The 20,204-nt window shown below is 38.8% G+C and overlaps 2 protein-coding genes across 3 annotated transcripts; both read left to right on the top strand.

The window, feature by feature from the left end:
* The first annotated feature begins 5,783 nt into the window (after positions 1-5,783).
* adnp2b (ADNP homeobox 2b) lies at positions 5,784-10,693 on the top strand. Its single transcript, XM_062989844.1, has 3 exons — positions 5,784-5,916; positions 6,657-6,749; positions 7,580-10,693. The coding sequence occupies exons 1-3, from the start codon at positions 5,809-5,811 to the stop codon at positions 10,448-10,450; spliced, it is 3,072 nt and encodes a 1,023-aa protein (XP_062845914.1). The 5' UTR covers positions 5,784-5,808; the 3' UTR covers positions 10,451-10,693.
* Positions 10,694-14,468: 3,775 nt separating this feature from the next.
* On the top strand, positions 14,469-18,153 carry txnl4a (thioredoxin-like 4A). 2 transcript variants are annotated; one of them, XM_062989835.1, is made up of 4 exons: positions 14,469-14,572; positions 16,164-16,339; positions 16,703-16,806; positions 17,518-18,153. In XM_062989835.1, the coding sequence occupies exons 2-4, from the start codon at positions 16,187-16,189 to the stop codon at positions 17,687-17,689; spliced, it is 429 nt and encodes a 142-aa protein (XP_062845905.1). In that variant the 5' UTR covers positions 14,469-14,572; positions 16,164-16,186; the 3' UTR covers positions 17,690-18,153. The 2 variants fall into 2 exon arrangements, with proteins under 2 accessions (XP_062845905.1, XP_062845898.1); XM_062989828.1 differs by lacking the exon at positions 14,469-14,572 and adding an exon at positions 14,908-15,355.
* Positions 18,154-20,204: the final 2,051 nt, after the last annotated feature.

The following is a 20,204-nucleotide window of genomic DNA, read 5'->3' as shown; positions in this document are numbered from 1 at the left end:
ATTGTTAAAACTAAATGTGTCTATGAATTCAAATCTATTTGTTTACATAACCAGTTAACTATCAAACCAAATAGGGAAAAAGCTGATTAACTATCAAACCAGATAGGGAAAAAACTGATTAACTATCAAACCAGATAAGGAAAAAACTGATTAACTATCAAACCAGATAAGGAAAAAGCTGATTAACTATCAAACCAGATAAGGAAAAAACTGATTAACTATCAAACCAGATAAGGAAAAAACTGATTAACTATCAAACCAGATAAGGAAAAAACTGATTAACTATCAAACCAGATAAGGAAAAAACTGATTAACTATCAAACCAGATAAGGAAAAAACTGATTAACTATCAAACCAGATAAGGAAAAAACTGATTAACTATCAAACCAGATAAGGAAAAAGCTGATTAACTATCAAGCCAGATAGGGAAAAAACTGATTAACTATCAAACCAGATAGGGAAAAAACTGATTAACTATCAAACCAGATAGGGAAAAAACTGATTAACTATCAAACCAGATAGGGAAAAAACTGATTAACTATCAAACCAGATAGGGAAAAAACTGATTAACTATCAAACCAGATAGGGAAAAAACTGATTAACTATCAAACTGGCTAGAAAAAAACAAACTGATTAGCAAGATGCCGGTCTAATTTGATTTCTGCTCTATTCTGTTCTATTGCTGGTTTAAACTGGCTAGTGTTGGCTTTGTCTCTTTTGAAACATATACCCCCCCCCCCGCTATAAGCTACCACAAATGCTAAACTGTTCTGTAAAAGCATTGTGAATTGTGTATAAATAGAATTTTTAGGTTTTCATTATTTAAATATATTTTAGAATACTATTTTCCTGTACAAGTTTGTGTGTAGAACTGTGTGCTTTTTATATTAGCATTATCTTAATAACTGCTAATGTTCATGTTACCGTGCTCATGTGTGAAAAATAATAAATTTTTAAAACAAGGACAGGGATTCCTTTATACTTTATGTGCCACTTCATCAAATTTGTAACCTAATAACAATTTGTAAGTTGTCTGGATTTTGAGATCACATCACTAAAATGACTTAATGGGTTCTTAATGGGCGTAATATATCTAATTTCTGTTTTCCTGTCTTCCATGCATTCATGGACAAGCTAAAAATAACAAAACCCAATAACACCATTAACATATTAGACATGTTCTTTAATATAGGTTCTAACTTCAAATTTGTAACCTATTTGTAACCTAACAATTTGTAAGCGTGCAGATTTTGAGATCACATCACTAAAATGACTACATTTTGACTCAATTGTTCTTAATGTGTGTAACCTCATTTCTATTTTGCGCAGTTTACCTCTTTCAAGATGTCTTCCATACATAACGTTTTACCTCCCTTACCCCGTTCCTATCGTATATTGTGTGGAAACTCTAAGTTGCTTTGCTCAAAAATATGGTATGTTACAGAAATTAAAAAAATGCCATTGACTTTTTTAATTGAAAAATGGACCCGTATTGTACTCGCAATTTAAGTAAAATCATCGTAAACACAAAATTGCAAAACAAATTTGCGGGGAAATGTGCATGTATGGCTGCTTTAGCTGTATTTAGGGTTTGTACCAGCAAATTTTAGACAAAACTTTCTCCACAATGGAGTTTATCTCTAAAATACTTAAAAATTGTTAGCCAACTTTAGTTGCACCTAATTGGTAGCTAGTGGCCATTTTGTCTTTGTTCTATAGAGGGAGCAGAATAACAATGCTTGCTCGAGTCCTATTGGCCAATCACTTGTGGGGTGATATGACATCATTCATCAGGGCCCCGCCCACTTTGTGCTGTTGCTGAGCTACCAGGAGCCCACTGAGGGCCTCTAGTGGCTGTGCTGTGCACTGCAGCAGTAAGTCCCGCCCACTTTTGAGTTATAGCCTGTGCCATGATGAATGTGCAGTGGAGTTGATAGTGGTTGATGAGGGACCTGATGAATGGATGATGTTTGGATGGAGTCTTGAGCTCAGGTTCATGCACCAGGAGCTGCTTGTTTAGACTTTCTCGAATTTAGTGTGCTGAAATCTGATTGGTCAGATAGGCATTATGGTAATTAGAGGTCAACGTCACTTCCCTGTCATTCAATGCGCCATTTTCTCTTTTTATGTGCAGGATAAGCGGAGCTACGTTAGGAATAATAGGTCACCGCGTGTTTTATTTTGCGCGTTTTCCAGCCGTCGCTGTGTGCAGTGTTTATAAAGTCTGGTGCGGGTGCGGCGCGTGCGGTGCGGGTGCGGCGCGCGCTCTCAGGGTGTCTCGGCGTTGGCGCACGGATTGGTGGAAGTGCGCTTTTGTGGCGCTCTCACTGAAAAGCGGTAAACTCCCTCCCCAAAAAATCAGTGGCGCCCAGCAAGGTAACCAAAGCCTGGATTTATCATTAGTTTCCTTCTGACTACAACAGCATGCTAATACTGACAAGTTACACACACACACACACACATGCGCACACATCGCATCTCATCAACCCAAAGTACATGCACTAGTTAATGTGCACCACATGGACATAGATCTATCTATGTTAAACATCCAGTGAGCCATTAATCTACACGTTTATTAGATTTCTACAAACATTTTGTGCACCAGAATGCATGCATTTTCTCGCATGGTTTGTTTTTTTGCATTTTGTCCTGCAGTTTCTTGTTTGCACGGTTTTATTGCATAGAAGTGCTGAGTGAAGAACTACGTTTCGCTCCTTTTTAATCCCCTATGCTAACCCCTTCAAACCCAAATTCAACCTACTGCCCTCTTTACTGCATTTATCCACCAGGCACCTGATGTCATAACCTTTTTAATCAGATATACATACCATCAAGGTGCACTAATGCTGACTATCAAAACATGTTGGTCAGCTGTGCACAATTTTCATTAATGGACATAAACACACATTTACAAAAAATATGTAACCATATGTAACTCGTCTAATGTTTTAGACTCATGAATGTTTTTACTACAAGGTTTGTCTTATAAATTGGATTTTTGTTGCATATTTTTTATTGATTAAGGAACTCAATTTCACTCCTGTTATTAATCCCTTATGTTAACCCCTTCAGAATCAAATTACACGTAGTACTTGTGATCTATTTCATTATGGTGTACTAATGCTGACTATCGGAACATGTTGGTCAGCTGTGCATAATTTTTATTAATAGAAAGACCATCCACAGGCCGCCACTCACTGGACATAAACACATTTAGTAATATTATGTAACCGTAGAAGTTAAAAAAGCGTGTCTTCTAATAACTCGTCTAATGTCCTAGACTCATGAATGTTTTTACTACGAGGTTTGTCTTATAAATTAGATTTTTGTTGCATATTTTTTATTGATTAAGGAACTCAGTTTCACTCCTGTTATTAATCCCTTATGTTAACCCCTTCAAAACCAAATGACACTTAGTACTTGTGATCTATTTCATCAGATATACATACCATCAAGGTCTACTAATGGTGACTTATGTGTAACCATATGTGTTCATAAACGAGTGTCTTCTAATAACTCATCTAATGTCCTGGACTTGAATGCATGCTTATTACTACAAGGTTTGTCTTTTGAATTGGGTTGTTGCATATTCTTTATTGATTAAGGAACTTAGTTTCACTCCTGTCATTGAACCCCTGTGTTAACTCCTTCAGAACCAAATTCAACCTACTGCCCTCTTTACTGTATACATCCACCTGGCACCTGATGTCATTACCTACTTAATTAGGTGCACATACCATCAAGGTGTACTAATGCTGACTTATTTTCCATCCATGGAAAGACCATCCACAGGCTGCCACTGGACATAAACACACATTTATTAACCATATGTAACTCGTCTAATGTTTTAGACTCATGCATGTTTTTACTACAAGGTTTGTCTTTTGAATTGGATTTTGTATTGATTAAGGAATTCAGTTTCACTCCTGTTATTAATCCCCTGTGTTAACCCCTACAGAACCAAATTACACTTAATACTTAAGATCTATTTCATCAGATACACATGTCATCTAGGTGAACAAATACTGGCTGTTGAACAGCTTTTGGCCACCAGTAACAGGGCAATGAATATGAGTAGTAATTATTATGTTGTAAATGATGTTTTAAATAAGTCTTTAATTAAACAGCACAGCAACACTGTGGGGTTCTCCCCATCTCGGTGTGGAAAGTAAATTAATGTGTGTTAGTGGTTAAGGTACTGGACTAGAGATCAGAAGGTCACTGGTTTAAGCCCTAACTCTCGCAGGTTGCCAATGTTGGACCCCTAAACAAAGCCCTTAATGCTCAATTGGCCAGGCATCTCCTCAGATGTAGCCAATCATAATTTACTTGCTACAAGGCTTACAAGGCTTGTCTTCCTTTTGTTGTGTTTGCTATTAAACTCATTGTCAACTTTATTGCATTTCTCCATTTCAGTCATGTCTTTAAATCCTTGTTTAAACCTCTTTAAACCCAAATTACACACAACAACTTGTACCAAGAATCCCTGACCAACCTTGAAATTACAACAATTTCCAAGTATTAGTCGGTTTTGTATAATACTAGATTAGCCCAACTTTGGCATCTGTTACAGCCATTGGCACATTTTTAGTTGCAATTCTGGCCCATCTCTCTTTATAAAGATTACTACTTTTCCCCTAATTTTAAACCACTCCAGTTCTGCCTTGACAGTGTGATTTAGGTCAGTGTGTTTCTAAAAGACAGACTTATGTCCCAGTTTAATCTTTCTGGTAAAGAGTAGCTTTTTCTTTAAAAAACTTTATGCAGTACATCATTCATGTTCCCATTAATGTTGACCAGATTGCTAGTCGTTCCTGAAAAGCATCTCCATCACATTGGGGAAAAATGCCATCAGGCTGATCTGCTTTGCTATATTTAGTCCACACAGCTTACTCTCATTAGTTTTAGGAGACCACACAACTGTCTGGCCACTCGGTAGGAAAACCAAATAAAATACTTAGCAAGCACAGACATGCAATTTTCCTGTGTGTCTTTTTGTTTCTTTTTACATAAAGGCTTATACCCTGAAAAATACCTGTACATCCACAGTTTTACCTTTGTGTCTTTTGGTTTAATTTATGCAGAGACTTGCATGTTGAGGCATGCTGTACTTTATGCAGTTTGCGTTTAGTGGATTAAAAACAAAAAGTACAGGGTACACAAAGGGAAAAAAAAATACAAATCAAGTGTAGTCATTTTCAATTCCCATTTCCCAATTGTAACTCCCCTGCTGCTTGCACTACTTTTGTGCTTTGGAAGAAAAACTGTAGACCATCACATGCTCAGTTGCCAGCCACTTATTTTCACCTGCCAGTGTTGTGTTCCCACAATGAGGAAAAAATAACACTGGGTTAAAAATCTTCAATCTTCAGTTTGGGTCTCAATTCTGCCACCGGCTTGGCTGGGTGCTTAACAGACACAGTTAAGCACCTGGCCTTATCTGATGGAGTGGAGGCTGGATAAGGATTTACCTCCCTGCTGCTGCAGTAGGGACTGTCTGGTGGCTCTTGGATTACATTTAACCATACAGACATTTCTCTAAGAGAATGGTGACAGTTTGGATTTTTTGATTTGGGCAAACAGTCCTTGTAAACAATTGTTTGAACTATGGATGCAAATAAAATAAAAGACAGAATTTCATATCAAGTCGTTATGCTTGATTTGATGAACAGAAACACTTGGAACAGAACCAGTTCAGCATTCAGAATTTAATTATTATTATTATTATTAAGCAGAGTCAGTAACAAACAGTTCGTTACAACCGCTAACTGAACAATTGATTTTTTTCCACCTTTTAGCAGAAGAAACATGTATCAGTATCCAGTTCGAGGACTGGAGAAAATCAGAAGAACTAGAAGAAAAGTAAAAAATATCTTGAGTGACTTTGGCCTCGAGGAGTGTCTAAGCTTGTGTGAGGTGAGTGAGTTTGTTTCTCTTTGACTCCTAAAACATTTAAGCATATTTTTTAGATTTCCCGTCAGTCCCCCAATCTAATCATTTACAATTCTCGATTGTGAATCTGCTGCTGCTCGCACAACCCCTGTCCTGCTTAAAAAGACACGTGTCCAGTCAGAGGGTGGTTCTTCTGACTTGCTAGTGTTAGGTTCCCACACAAAGCTGTATCGGGTACTGAGAGCCTTGCTAGGCCCTGTGTGACCCCCACCAACTTGCACAGGCACTTGACTCGGTCTTGGAGATCGTAAGAGTCCCCATCTGACGTTCCCTTTCTCAAACACAGCCAGCTGTGACTATGAGCCTGTCACACAGCCCATTCCAAAGTCATGGGTATTGTACAAACATTATACTACCAAGTGCCAAGGCTCTGTAAAAACCACTGGAGTTTCTCCACACCAAACTCCTCAAACCACGTCGTTAATGACTTCGCTGTGGGCACAGGAACATGGTTATGCTGGAACAGGAATGGACCCTTCTGAAAACGTTGGCACTAGCATAATAATTCAATATAATTTATTTATATGCTAGCTCACCACTGCTGAGTTTAAATCTCAGATTAGGCACCAGCACCATCATATAGTAACTGAAAAGTAATTAGTAATTAAGACTTAAGTGCTGAATTAATGGTTTATATGTGATTGTAAAGCCAACTTGTGTTTTGGTGTATAAAACTCTGGCTTTTTCTTTTCCTACTGATGCAGAACCTCCAGGAGTTTGATCCAGGTGAAAGTGTTTTTAATGCTACTGAATGGGCCGATTTTTGTGATGGATTTAACGGCAAGTGGAAGAAAAAGGTACAGTTACATTAGTTTATACACAAATGTAAAGAAATATATATTTTCCTTCCCATTTTCTTCTTTTTTCTTATTTAAATGTGCTGGCTGGGGTGAGATGAGTCTATAACACGCCCCCTTAGACACGTTTGGAGTCGCCAGCTGCATCTTTTCACTCGTCTTTTTGGTAAATTCTCAAAGTGAGTTGGAACGTATACGGAGAGCCACATTCAGCACTCCGGAAATCATCTATCACTACCAGTACAATGAGGACCTTGTAACCCCCTCCAGCCACAGTGAATCAAATTAGACAAACAAGATAAAGTTCTGTGCAGAATTAAACTTATCTAACTGTTTTTATTAGGCTTGTAAATTCAGCATGAATCTTTGAATTGTATGCAGGTTTTACCAATTGACAATGTTAGGCCCTTGAGCCTAACACATTGCCAACAGAATCTCAATACTGTAGGGCAGTTGTAACCTAGTGGGTAAGGTACTGTACCAGTAATCAGAAGGTTGCTGATGAAGGCAAGTTGCCACTGTTGGCCCTTAACCCACAATTGCTTAGATTGGATACTGTCCCAACTGTAAGTCACTTTGGATAAAAGCATCTGCTAAATGCTGAAAATGTAAATGGACCTATATGGCCAAAATCTCCCTGTCTCAGCTTGACCACTACCACTTTGCAAAGTAACATATATGAAAAGTTTGTCATGACAAAGACAGTCAGTCAGTTGGGCCGTTACTGTTTGCATTACTGTATTTAGAGGCATTTATGACTTATTTTGTTTTGAACTCTGAGTATGTTGCTTTCATGTAGTCTAACATTTGTGCTCCCTCTTTTCATTCAGTGGGAATATCGAACCCGGGGGCTGTGCTGCTCCTTGTGTAAATTTTCCACCCGGTCCTGGCATTCGTTCAAGACTCATATTCATCGCTGCCATGATGAGGAACAGTCACTCTGTAATCTTTCTGCCTGCTCGTCCTGCCCATTCATCGCTCATCCTAAAGTGATCGCTAAACATTACAAACTCTTCCATTTAGAAGATCAAAGGGTGGAACCCGAACCTGTGCCGCCCAATTTGTCTGCCAGAGCTGGGACCGGCCGTATATATCAGTGCCGAAAATGCTCAGTTCACGATGATCTCCTGTATAGCATGAAAAAGCATGTCCTCGTTAACCATTATGTGACACTGCTGAATCGTTTTGCTGGACAAAGAACGGACGGTGAAGTGCGGATCCTTGGGGGGGCGCACAAGAAATTTTTCTGTAAGGTCTGTGGTGCAAATGCCGACACCTCTGAGCACTTGCTTTATCACATACTGACTTCGGACAAGCACAAGGAATTGGATATGCACATTAATGCTCTGATTTTCGAAAGAGACACTCGGAAGACGCATCCTATTCTAGCACCAAAAGCCCAAGCTCATATATTACCAGCACCAAATGGCCAACTTTTAATGCCTCGTCCAGCACCTCCTGTGCCGATCCTGCAGGGAGTGCCAAACGGTGGCCCTAGATTAATCACTGCTCCTAACACTGTTCTTCCAGTTCAAGCCTCAGCCCTGGTTCAGCTTGCTAGTGCTGAGGCGAAGGGTTTGCTGCAACCTGGTCAGTCGCTGACTCTCCAGAACGTTCCATCTGCTAGAACTGTCTCTGCAACATTGCCTCCTATTGGAAACATGGCTCCCGTGCCCGCTCCTGTGCCAGCACTTCATCCAGGTATTCCACGCCCACCTCCAGTCAGTGTAGGAGTCCCAGGTCCTCTTCATGCTCCACCCCGCCAAGTTTTGCTCCCACCAGGGTTACAGTTTAATGTGCCGGCTGTAAGATCACCACCACAGCCAGTGATTGTTCCTCCAAGGTTCCCCTTAAACCAGCCTACTCCTCGGGGTACGATGCTTACATCACAGTCCCTTCTAAATCATCTGATCCCCACAGGAAACAAGGTAGATGGACTGCCAACCTACACCCTTGCTCCCTTACAAGTATTGTCTGTTCAGCCAAACAATTCAAAAGCGATGCACAATGCAGCTTTTCCAGGTTACCAAAACAATGGTCCTCTTCAGCAAAACTTAGCGTCCAGCAATAATTCCCAGGACTCCAAGCAGACCAAAAAATGGGTCACTTGCCCAATTTGCAATGAGCTTTTCCCATCGAATGTGTACGACTCACATGTCCAGATCCATAAAGACACTGCCAAAAAGACCAAGATAGGCCTGGCTGCCAGGGCAACCTTTTTAAAGAAGATGCCGGACAAGACGGTGAAATGCCTAATGTGTAAAACCTTGCTTTCTGAAAAAGGGGTTTTTGAACATCTGCTTCATGGTTTAAACTGCTTGTTTTGTCCTGGGATGTTCCACTCCGTCAAGCAGCTGGTTGCACATGTACACGTGGAACACAATTCAACCCAAAAAGTCAACTGTGACTTTATGAGACGAGAATATCGTCTTTACACTGATGAGTTTGGACAGCTTCTGTTCCCGTATTTTGATATTAACACTACAGCCCCGAAAGAAATTATGGGAGAGAAAGAGCTAAACTTGGCACTAGTTACTAATTCCCTTGATCTGATCTTTTTGAGGATGTCGCCCATGAATCCTCAACCTGTCTGCAAGATGCCTGTGCCTAAGCCAGGCAGCACGGACTGCGTCTTCTGTTCTCAAAAGCTGTTAAACATGGAGTGCTATCAAATGCACCTCAGAGAAAAGCACTTTATTGTGCCTACCGTTCACGCCATTCTAAAAACGCCAGCGTACAAGTGTGTCTACTGCGGTGGGGTATACACAGGCAAAATCACAGTCAAGGCTATCGGTGTTCATGTATTTAAATGTCGCTGTGCTCCCAAGTCCTGCAGAGAGGCTGAAAAGATAAAGTGTTCTGGGGTAACCATTGCCCCTAGACCAGGTCAAGGGTTATTGTCATACCCAGCCTCACCAAGACAGACCACTGCTCCAGTTCCAGGACTAGTCCAAGCTTCTGTTCCAGCACAGCAGTCGTCAGAGACAAATGCAGAATTGCAGAGCAAGTTAAGGCTGGAGCTGGCTGTAAAAGAAGCCATAGAGGCAAACAAAAGAGAAAGAGAAGCCAGGCTTGCAAGGAAGAGGAAATTTGAGAAAGACCGCTTGGCTGGTTTAATTCTTCCTTCACCTGAAATGCAGGATGATCCTTCTGTCCAGTTTGCCCTGGATCCCACAGGAGTGGAGCTGCGCTCCTTTGAAGATCGCCGGGAGTTCATAAACATGTATTTTAACAAACAGCCCTACCCGTTCAAGAAGGAGATCCTTGCCCTGAGCCACCGTCTACTGCTGAACAAAACTGATGTTGCCTGTCAGCTTGGCGCTAAACGCACCAGATGTATGAAGCAACTTCAGCGAAACAAATCAGTTGTGCTGTTAGGCTTTAACATGTCTGAGTTAATGAAAGTAAAGCACAACATGCTTATTCCAGAGATAGAGCCAGAGAGGCCATTTATAGAAAAACAACCTCAATCGAAGGATCCCGAAACACCAGAACCTGAGACTAAGAATTCCAAAACACCAGAACCTGAGACTAAGAATTCCAAAACACCAGAACCTGAGAGGGAGGATCCTGAAACACCAGAACCTGAGAGGGAGGATCCTGAAACACCAGAACCTGAGAGGGAGGATCCTGAAACACCAGAACCTGAGAGGGAGGATCCTGAAACACCAGAACCTGAAAACAAGGATCCCGAAACATAGGAGCAAGAAATTCAGGAACAGGCAGAAATGTAATGTTGGAAAAGACTTACTAAAGGTTGCCAAGTTCATTAGTCTTTCCTAAGAGATTGAAGAGTGGGAAGATGTGGATAGGTGGACTTTTCAAAACAATGCAAAGTCTATGGTATAAACAGTAGGTCAGTTTTCAACCACAGTTATCTTAGTTTTGTAGTCTTGTTATTGGAGCTGAATGATAAGATAAACGGCGTTCTGCGTTTGTATGCTTTTCTGTAATGTTCAATTTGTCATTTGACACGAGTTACTGTATTAGTGTCTACTTAGTACTTTTGAAAATGGCACCGATTACACCACTACTGTTTCACAGTATGTTTTATTCGGCCTTTAACATACGTTTTTATACTTTGCATTTAACAGATCTTTAATTGAGCTTTTTGGGTTGATGCTTGTTTATGCATATATACCTAAATTTACTGTATATATCACTTCACCTATCCCCTTCCCTATAAAGTTCAGTATTCAATCTAAGTGCTTGCCCATTGATCCTGTGCCTTCATTTGTTATGTCAAAGTGTATTATGTCTCAAACGACCGATCCTAAAATAGGTTTTTCTTTTGACCTTTATACTGATCTCTTTTTGCACTCTGAATCTTTGGATAGAGATTTATTTAAAACAATTGTCATTTCAATCCTTGGCACCTTAGATCTCTTAGATCCAAGATCCAACTCTTGTCATCTAGCAGCAGTTTTACTGGCAGTTAAAGTGGAGGTCTAAGGTTCACATACACTTGTAAGAGAAATAGATTATTTAGCCAAAAGTATGTGGACACCTGACCATAAACTTGTCAGACATTCCTTTCCAAACCTATAGGCCTTAATATGGCGTTAATATTCCACACTTCCTTGTGGCTGTATCGGTTTCTATAATGATGAGGCTTTCCACAAGATTTCAAAGATTCTCTCTGAATTTTTTGCCCATTTGGTTGAAAGAACTAGGAATGATGTTTGACGAGAAGGCCTGGCACACAGTCAGCGTACCAGTTTATTGTAATTTTATTCAGTGAGGTTAAATTTATGGTTATGTGCAGGCCGCCAAAGTTCCCCCAAACCAGACTAGTGCTGTGACAGTGTTGGAGGGAAATTATTCGATATTGCTTGTATAAATCTGTTAGCAATGTATGTGTCTGAAACACCTGAACTTGATTATTAGGAGCATGTATGTCCATATACTTTCGGCATATAATACATTTTCAAATTCTAAAAATGTGCATGGTACAATATGCAAGTGGCAAGTCTTCCCGGTGAGTGCATTGGTAATAGAGATGTTCTGTTTCTGCAAGTGTTCTTTGACTAAATGATTGAAGCAGTTCTTTTTCAAAAAAAGAAATACGCACAAATGTGTTTGTATTTGACAAAAATGACATACAGCACATTTAATACTTGGTTGTATGTTCCTTAGCTTAATGACTATTAAAAATGGCTGTTGAAAGACGAACAGAGCTATTTGCACAACTTTTGTTGGATCTTTTACAGCTGTACCTGTCAAAATTGGTAGATTCTCTGGCATAGACTTGTCTTATCGATATAGACCACTTATTTTGGAAATGGTTGTGATAAGAACCTTATAATAATAAAAATAATTTTATAATATAATAATTCCACCTTCATTTTAGCCCTATTAGACAATTCAGTTTTTCAAAAACAGTTTTGATGTGTGTGTGTTATAGGCCATTGCTTTACTGGAAGCTTTGTCTAAGAATACACCTCCCCAGTTGAAGGTATGAGGTTGTGCTAAAGAATTTGAGGTCAGTGTTTAATATTTCGTCCAATTTTTGTGATACAAGATTTCTATTGGCACCAAAACAGCCCCAAAGCACAATAATAGTAGCACCAACATGCTTGACTGTAGGTACAGTGTTGTTGGGTTTCAATGCCTCACATTTCTGTAAACATACTTCTGCCATTGTGGTCAAATAATTTAATGTTTAATTTACCTGATGACAGATTCATTTAGAATGCCTTTTCTTAGTGCATGTGATCAGCACGAAAAGTTTTAGCTTTTAGAGCAGGAACGTATTTGTTGTTCTGCAGTCTATTAGCCAGTGGTAATGTAAATCTTACTAGACTGTGAACAGTGACATCTGTGTTCCACCAGCTTCTAATTTATGGCAGATCTGTATAGAAGCTGGAGGTGCTTCAATTACATCTGACCATCCAGACAAATTCCCCCTCAGCATAAGGCATCAGTTTAGCGTTTTCTTTTTTAGCTGTTCTGGTCATTAAGTCACAATAAAAGAACAGTTGTAGATATCATTAATATTCTTACAATGCCATAATGTACGTGTGCCTTACGAGTAGATGTAAACTTTTGACCACAACTGTCAAGTTATAACTCATCAACATGTGTTTTATAATGTTAAAGTGAATGGTTGTTAGAAGATGTCTGCGAACAAATAGTTCATGTCTTGATTGTACTGTTTGAACATATTTCAACATTCCCAAAGTCACAGTGTAAGAAAAAGTACAAATAAATAATTACAAAAAATACTTGATTATAATAATTGATTATTTTTTGTGTTTGAATATATATAATCTTTATGCATTTAACGCCTATACAAACTTTACCAAACATTTTTTTCTTATTTCCAAAGGTTGGTGAAATTGTAGTAACAAAGCATTTAGTAGAAGCATATTAAATACACCTTCTTTTAATGTCATCTTTAATGTAAACACAGTTGGAAACACAGTTGTGCTTTAAGGTGTTTGAAAACTCCACTTGCTACACAACACACACTATCATGTCATTACCACAATTATGTTGAATATGTGAAGGTGACTGTAAACAATAGCAGTTGCAACGACAGGACGTGTTTTGGTTTTCCCTTCTCCAAATTTTGTGGTCCTTAATTTTTTGCAATTCTGTGTAGGATTTTGTACCCCAACAGTGCTCAACAAACTTTAACACACACACACACACACACACACATATACATATACATATACATATACTGTATATATATATATATATATGGAGCAGGATTGGTGCTTTCGTGCCCCTTTTCCACTGCATGGTACTCTGCACTGCTACATGGTAACAAAGCTTAGGCATGGGTGCCTCAGTACAGTACGATTCACAAAAAAACAACTGTTAAATTGTGATCACTGGTTTAAAAATGCACAATACCATAGGGTACAGGCGGCACAGTGGCTCAGTGGGTAGCACTGTCACCTCACAGCAAGAAGGTCCTGGGTTTGATTCCACAGTCCAAAGACATGCAAGTGAGGTGAATTGGAGATTCAAAATTGTTCATGACTGTGTTTGACATTAAACTTGTGAAGTAATGAATCTTGTGTACTGAGTAACTACCATTTCTGTCATCAGTGTAACCAAAGTGTGTAAAACATGCCGTTAAAATCTTAATAAATAATAAAATAATAATAACCATAGGGTACTGAGCAATAAAAAAAGGGGGGTTAGTGCTAATGCATTGCTGAGAATGGTTCACCACCCAAATGCTATCTGCCCAGTGCTGGTCTGATGGGGTTAAATTCCACTGATTGATGGAGTTTGTTTATTAGGATTTTAACGTCATATTTTACACTTTTGGTTACATTCATGACAGGAACGGTAGTTACTCATCACACAAGGTTCATCAGTTCACAAGGTTATATCAAACACAGTCATGGACAATTTAGTGTCTCCAATTTACCTCACTTGCATATTTTTGGACTGGGAGGAAACCCACGCAGATACGGGGAGAACATGCAAACTCCACACAGAAAGGACCCGGACCGCCCCACCTGGGGATCGAACCCAGGACATTTCTTGCTGTGAGGCGACAGTGCTACCCACTTAGCCACCGTGCCGCCCTTGATGGAGCAGAAGGGGTAAAAGTGGCCACAAAGTGCAATTATAAGGTAGGCATAGCTCATAAACTGGGCAATGAACGTACGTACCACACTGGTGTTCCTAATAAACTGATCAGTGAGAGTGAAGAGCGGTTGTTTTACTCCGGGACAGAAGAGGGCGTTTGCGCAAGCGCGGTGGTGAAACGGTTATTCTACATCTGCTTGAGTTCAATGCACTCGCTCGTGAACAAAACGATAATATAAATATTTATTTTATTCTAATTTCATCTATTTAAGGTAAGAACCTAAATAAATGACAGATATTGTATTATTACTGTATAAGTGTGAACTGTGTTGTGTCTGCGACAGGAGGTTTTCTTGAAACTTCAGCAGGGTTTGTAGCTAACATGCTACAGAGCCAGTGGCTAACCTATATTCCATATTCTGAATGAACATAGATTATTAATTTATATATATGGAAGTAAATATAAATAAAATTCGCTTGTATAAATAGTTTGCATATCACGGTCAAATCTTTTGTAAACTTGTAGCTATCTTGCTAAATTTATTCACCATTATGTCACTGTATACTGGACATATTGTTTGTTTTTGTTTTGTTCTTTTTTTAAACCGATTTTCATGGTTTTATGTTACTGTAATCAGCTTAAAGTTCAAATTCAAGCCAATATTTAATTCCATACTCTTCACTAGGAGTCCATACAGCGCCGGTTAATATTTATTTATTTATTAGGATTATAACATCATGTTTTACACACTGGTTACATTTATGACAGGACAGATTACAGGTTACACAAGATTAATCAGTTCACAAGTTTCATATCAAACACATTAATGGACAATTTTGTGTCTCCGATTCACCTCACTTGCATGTCTTTGGACTGTGGGAGAAAACCGGAGCCACCGGAGGAAACCCATGCAGACACGGGGAGAACATGCAAAACCCACACAGAAAGGACCCGGACTGCCCCACCTAGGAATCAAACCCTAGACCTTCTTGCTGTGAGGCGACAGTGTTACCCACTGAGCCACCGTGCACCAGTTAATATGAAGCCTAACACAGTACGTCTAGTTCATTCATCATCGCTTGTTCATACTAATTATATGCAGAAGGTGGGGTGACAAAGTTACTTTGGTAAGTATGGATTGGCACACTGATCAGGCTTCCTTGCGATCATTTTTGTCTGAAGCCGGACCTATTGCGACCCTGACCAGGGCGAAGATGTTTGTGAAAATAAATGAGTGGTTAAATATGTGATGAAACAAATGCTGCAACACTGACCATGAGTATATGCTTAGTGTAAATGAGAGTAATAAACCTTTTATCATTCAGTCACTGAATACCTTATTAGGCACTGCTTTGTACATTGTTTATTTTATAAGCTACACCTATCGTACAGAAGAACTTAAAGTTCATAAAATTAAAGTATAAAGTTTGTAGTATACAATTACTAACTGTAGCACTGTTGATGTAAACACTTTGCCCATCCGTCCTTTTTATTATCGAAAGGGGCCCCCATAAGACCCCCACTGACCAAATGTTATTATTATCAGCCCTGCAATGACCGCAACATTGCTGTTGGGATAAACACCTCTGTATAATTCTGGGATGAGAATACTACTACAACCAGAAAGCTAAAGCCAGCAGCATGTTCTCATCAGAAAGAGTCCTTTGGTAGTTAACACAGCTCTGGTCTCTAACTGTTCACATACATCGAGTGCTAACAGGGTGAATCCAGTTAAGAATGTGTTTACTTACTTTTACAAAACATAACTTTTAACATAACATTTGACTTTTAGGTGTACGGAATTGGTGCATTATTTTACAATTGTTGTAAAGAAGGACTTTAAATACCATTCTCTTTTTTAGGAAAACCTCCCTAATACCTCAAAATGTCGTACATGCTTCCTCATCTTCACAACGGCTGGCAGGTGGATCAGGCTATTTTATCTGAGGAGGACCGTGTTCTTGTTATACGATTTGGCCACGACTGGGACCCCACATGCATGAAAATGGATGAAGTTTTGTATAGCATTGCTGAAAAGGTAACTTATTCGACATATTTCTGTGAATGGTTGTTTCTAAAGCAAGATTTTTGAAAATCTGTTTAAATACTAAGTGAACACAAAATGTGTCAGAATTTAGGTTGTTTCAGGCCCGTGCCTAAGGATTAGGTTGGCTAATCATTTATAGCATTCCTAATCAATTCTGATTATGTCAGTTGAGGAGTGTCTTTTTTTTTTTTTACAGTTTAGTAAAAAGTTTAAGCACTTGCCTTGCTAAAGTAACGATGGATTTTCCAGAAAAAGACAATGCCTTGATGGCAATGTCTGATTGAACATTTATCTGCAATATCTGTACATAAGAAAATGTAGAATAAAATTAACAGTTTTTTTCTTGATCCGCAGGTGAAGAATTTTGCTGTGATTTATTTAGTGGACATTACCGAAGTTCCAGATTTTAACAAAATGTACGAGTTGTACGACCCCTGCACAGTCATGTTCTTTTTCAGGTATGTCAAAGAAAGACACATTCAATTAAATATCATTGTATAATAGAACTTTTTATTTATTCTGGTTGTTCATTTTGATCCCAATCTATTTATATCCACTTACCCAAATATATCACTCTTCATCACTGTAGACCCTGCCTGAAAAAGGCTACACCTAACACAAAGCCAAGAGCTTCATTTCACCTGCCACTCCATTTGCACTACTCTCCATTATTCACTGTCTCTGTGCAGATACCTTCGACCAGCCACAGTTGCAGCAGTAATGGGGAATCCCTTTGCCTCTCCCACCCTTAGACACAGCAGATCGGTTTTGTGTCATCTGCTGGCCGATAGCACAGTGGAAAAAACTTCTGCTAATACAGTGCTACTCTGATGGCAGCCAACATCATGTGTGATCAAATAAGCAGATGAAGCAGTTATTAACTGTGGATACGTAAATCCCATATTGAGGACTGGAGTGTTCCTGATTAATTGTTATTGCAATACTGACTTTGCATACCTGATACTACAAGAACACCTCAATATGTGCCATATTAAAATCATACTCCATTTCAGCGTAATGTGTGTTTTGATCACAGCTGATTGCTTTGGTGACTTGATGCAGTCTGTTCTCTTGGACAGGTTTATATAATGACATCTGATCTAATGAGGCATGCCGCATATATGCCACCCTTCTAAATGTTTACCAGTCACGTCTGTTTTTTCTTACAGGAACAAACACATCATGATTGATCTGGGTACCGGTAACAACAACAAGATCAACTGGACAATGGAGGACAAGCAGGAGATGATAGACATTGTTGAGACTGTTTACAGAGGTGCACGCAAAGGAAGAGGTCTTGTCGTGTCCCCCAAAGACTACTCTACCAAATACAGATACTAATTTATTCTGGCACACAATATACAGCTTAGCTGACGCTGTTTTTTTAGATGCCTCCAAGAGACAATTTGAACATTCAGCCACAAGACCTTGTGGACGAAAATGTTTTTCTGTCGGTGCTGTTACAGTTCTGATTAGAAATTGTGTCCCATGCATATTTTTATGTTGGAATTAAATGTTTCTTAGGGCTGTATGATACTTGTACATGTGCTTCTTCATGACGCTGTGTATGTGTGCTTACCAGGTTTGTGTTAATAGGGTGGAGCTTAAACCAAACTACAAATATACCCTACAGTGACTTTATTTAATTCAAAAAAGGTATTTGTTTTGTAGTTACTTTGTTTGTTTGTTTTTTTTATTGGGGGAGGGGGGTGTTACAAAAGTGTATGGACACTTCACCACTGGCTGTCAAGCATTCTATTTTAAAACTTACCTGCGAACTCAAAAATAAAGTTTCTTTAAAATAACATCTCTTCAACATTTGCTTTTTCGGGCGGAGAACAGATAGGCAGACCTGTGTCCTCAGCGGTCCCTGTGTCTATGGAAACCAATTACACTGCTGTCCAGTGTGGTCATGGTGTCAAACACAGGAACAAGGTCCTCAGCTTTGTGCACACACCATATCCCTTATCTACACAGCTGTTCACCTTTTCCTTTTAAAAATTATGTTTTATAAATCGAGAGTCAGTGCTGCCCAGTTTACCATTTCATTTCCTTTTCTTTCTGTTTTCAACATTACAATCTGTTGCTATTATCTTATTAATGAGAATGTTCCACATTACAAACTATACTTGCACTTGCCATTACTGCATGCTTAATGGTATGTTTAAAATCTGAAAACAATGTTATTTTTTTAGTGCATATAAATGTCTAGAATACAAGGATCAACCACTTTCAGTGCAAATATTCACATAATGTCTCATTGACTTTGTGATTGTACATGTGAAGAAAGTGTGTATTTTTAACCACATTTATAAGTTAGGAAATAATTCATAAATGTATTCATAATGTGTGAATGAATAACAAATAGTACTTGGTTGCAAAGTTGTTGGTAATTACAGCTTTAAGCATGTTGTAAACCTTTTACAGCCTTGAGGTACTATTTGTACACCTTGCTGCTGACAAATTGTTTTAATTTCCCCAAAGATACAGGGGGTCCCTCTGATGGAATCACAGTTTTAAAATCCTTAATTTATTTTAATGGGATTCAGATCGGGCCATGCAAGTGCCTTCACCTTTTAGAAAAAACAACTTTCTAATTTGACCAATTAGATCTTTCCTAAATGCCTTAGTACAGTGGTTCTCAAACTGTGGTACGCGTACCACTGGTGGTACGTGAAGCAGCATGAAGTGGTACGCCAGATAATTTCGGAAAAGTAACTATGCACCGAAAAATATAAATAATTTAATAATTATAAATACAAAAAAATGAAACAAAATGTGTAAATTACTAATAAAATCTTTTTCAAAGTAGTTATAATTCTGTTTTAATAAAATCAGTTTAACTGTATTAAAACGAATGTTTTTAAAAATATTCGGGGCTACGCAGACACCGTACTTTATTACGTCTATACTTCACGTTCGCGGTTTTCATCTCGAAATTCCCAAAACGTGATCAGTAAAGTGATCAGTAGCTCTCTCACTTTGGTCAGAGCAGATCTGCGTCTGAATCTCACTGATCTCCTTCCTGACATCACCAGACTGCTCCGCTAAACAGGCGCAGATATACTAGTGATGGGTCGTTCTATTAAACGGATCTTTGAAATGAACGAAAGGAACCGAGTCTTTTATTTTTGCGCAGTTCATATAGACTGTAATCCATCCATTCAGCTTCACATCAGTAGAGGGAATTAATCGTAAGTCGTAATAAGAGCTGTTTATTGCCGATATTCAAATCCGAAACACTTTCAGGATCGCTGAAAGAGCAAGCGAGACACGCACACGCACAAAGAGAGAGAGAGAGAGAGAGAGAGAGAGAGGTGGTAGTATAATGACAAATAATTGAGAAATAAACTATAAACTTGTTTAATTGTGTTAAGTCTGGTTCTTTCATGGTGCGTATGTTTTAAAGCAGAAACAAACACAGTCACATCTCAGTACAAGAGAGGATTATTCTAAAAACTTAATGTAATAAAACCACAGTACGTCTCTGTAGTTTTTTCTCGTTTAAGTGTTTATAATTAGGCCTACATTTAGGGTAAGGTAGCAAAATCTGATGTTAATATCGAGGGTGTCCTATAGTTTACCTAGTAGCGCCTCCTGAAGAACGAAGAGCCATTCTTTTAAACGGCTCTTTAAAAAGAACCGAGCCAAAAGATCCGGCTCCCTTCAAGAAGGCATAATTCCCATCACTAATATACAGTACATACACACACACACACCCCTAATAAATGTGTGGCATATGTGGTTCTGTGATGAAAAACATAAGTGGTACTTGGAAGTTTTGGTTTGATAATGGGTGGTACTTGGTCTAAAAAGTTTGAGAACCACTGCCTTAGTAAATTAGTTCATTTGTGTC

This window comes from Trichomycterus rosablanca, chromosome 2 (assembly GCF_030014385.1).
Source record: "Trichomycterus rosablanca isolate fTriRos1 chromosome 2, fTriRos1.hap1, whole genome shotgun sequence".
Classification (NCBI taxonomy): Eukaryota; Metazoa; Chordata; class Actinopteri; order Siluriformes; family Trichomycteridae; genus Trichomycterus; species Trichomycterus rosablanca.
This window is presented reverse-complemented; position numbering and strand designations above follow the sequence as displayed.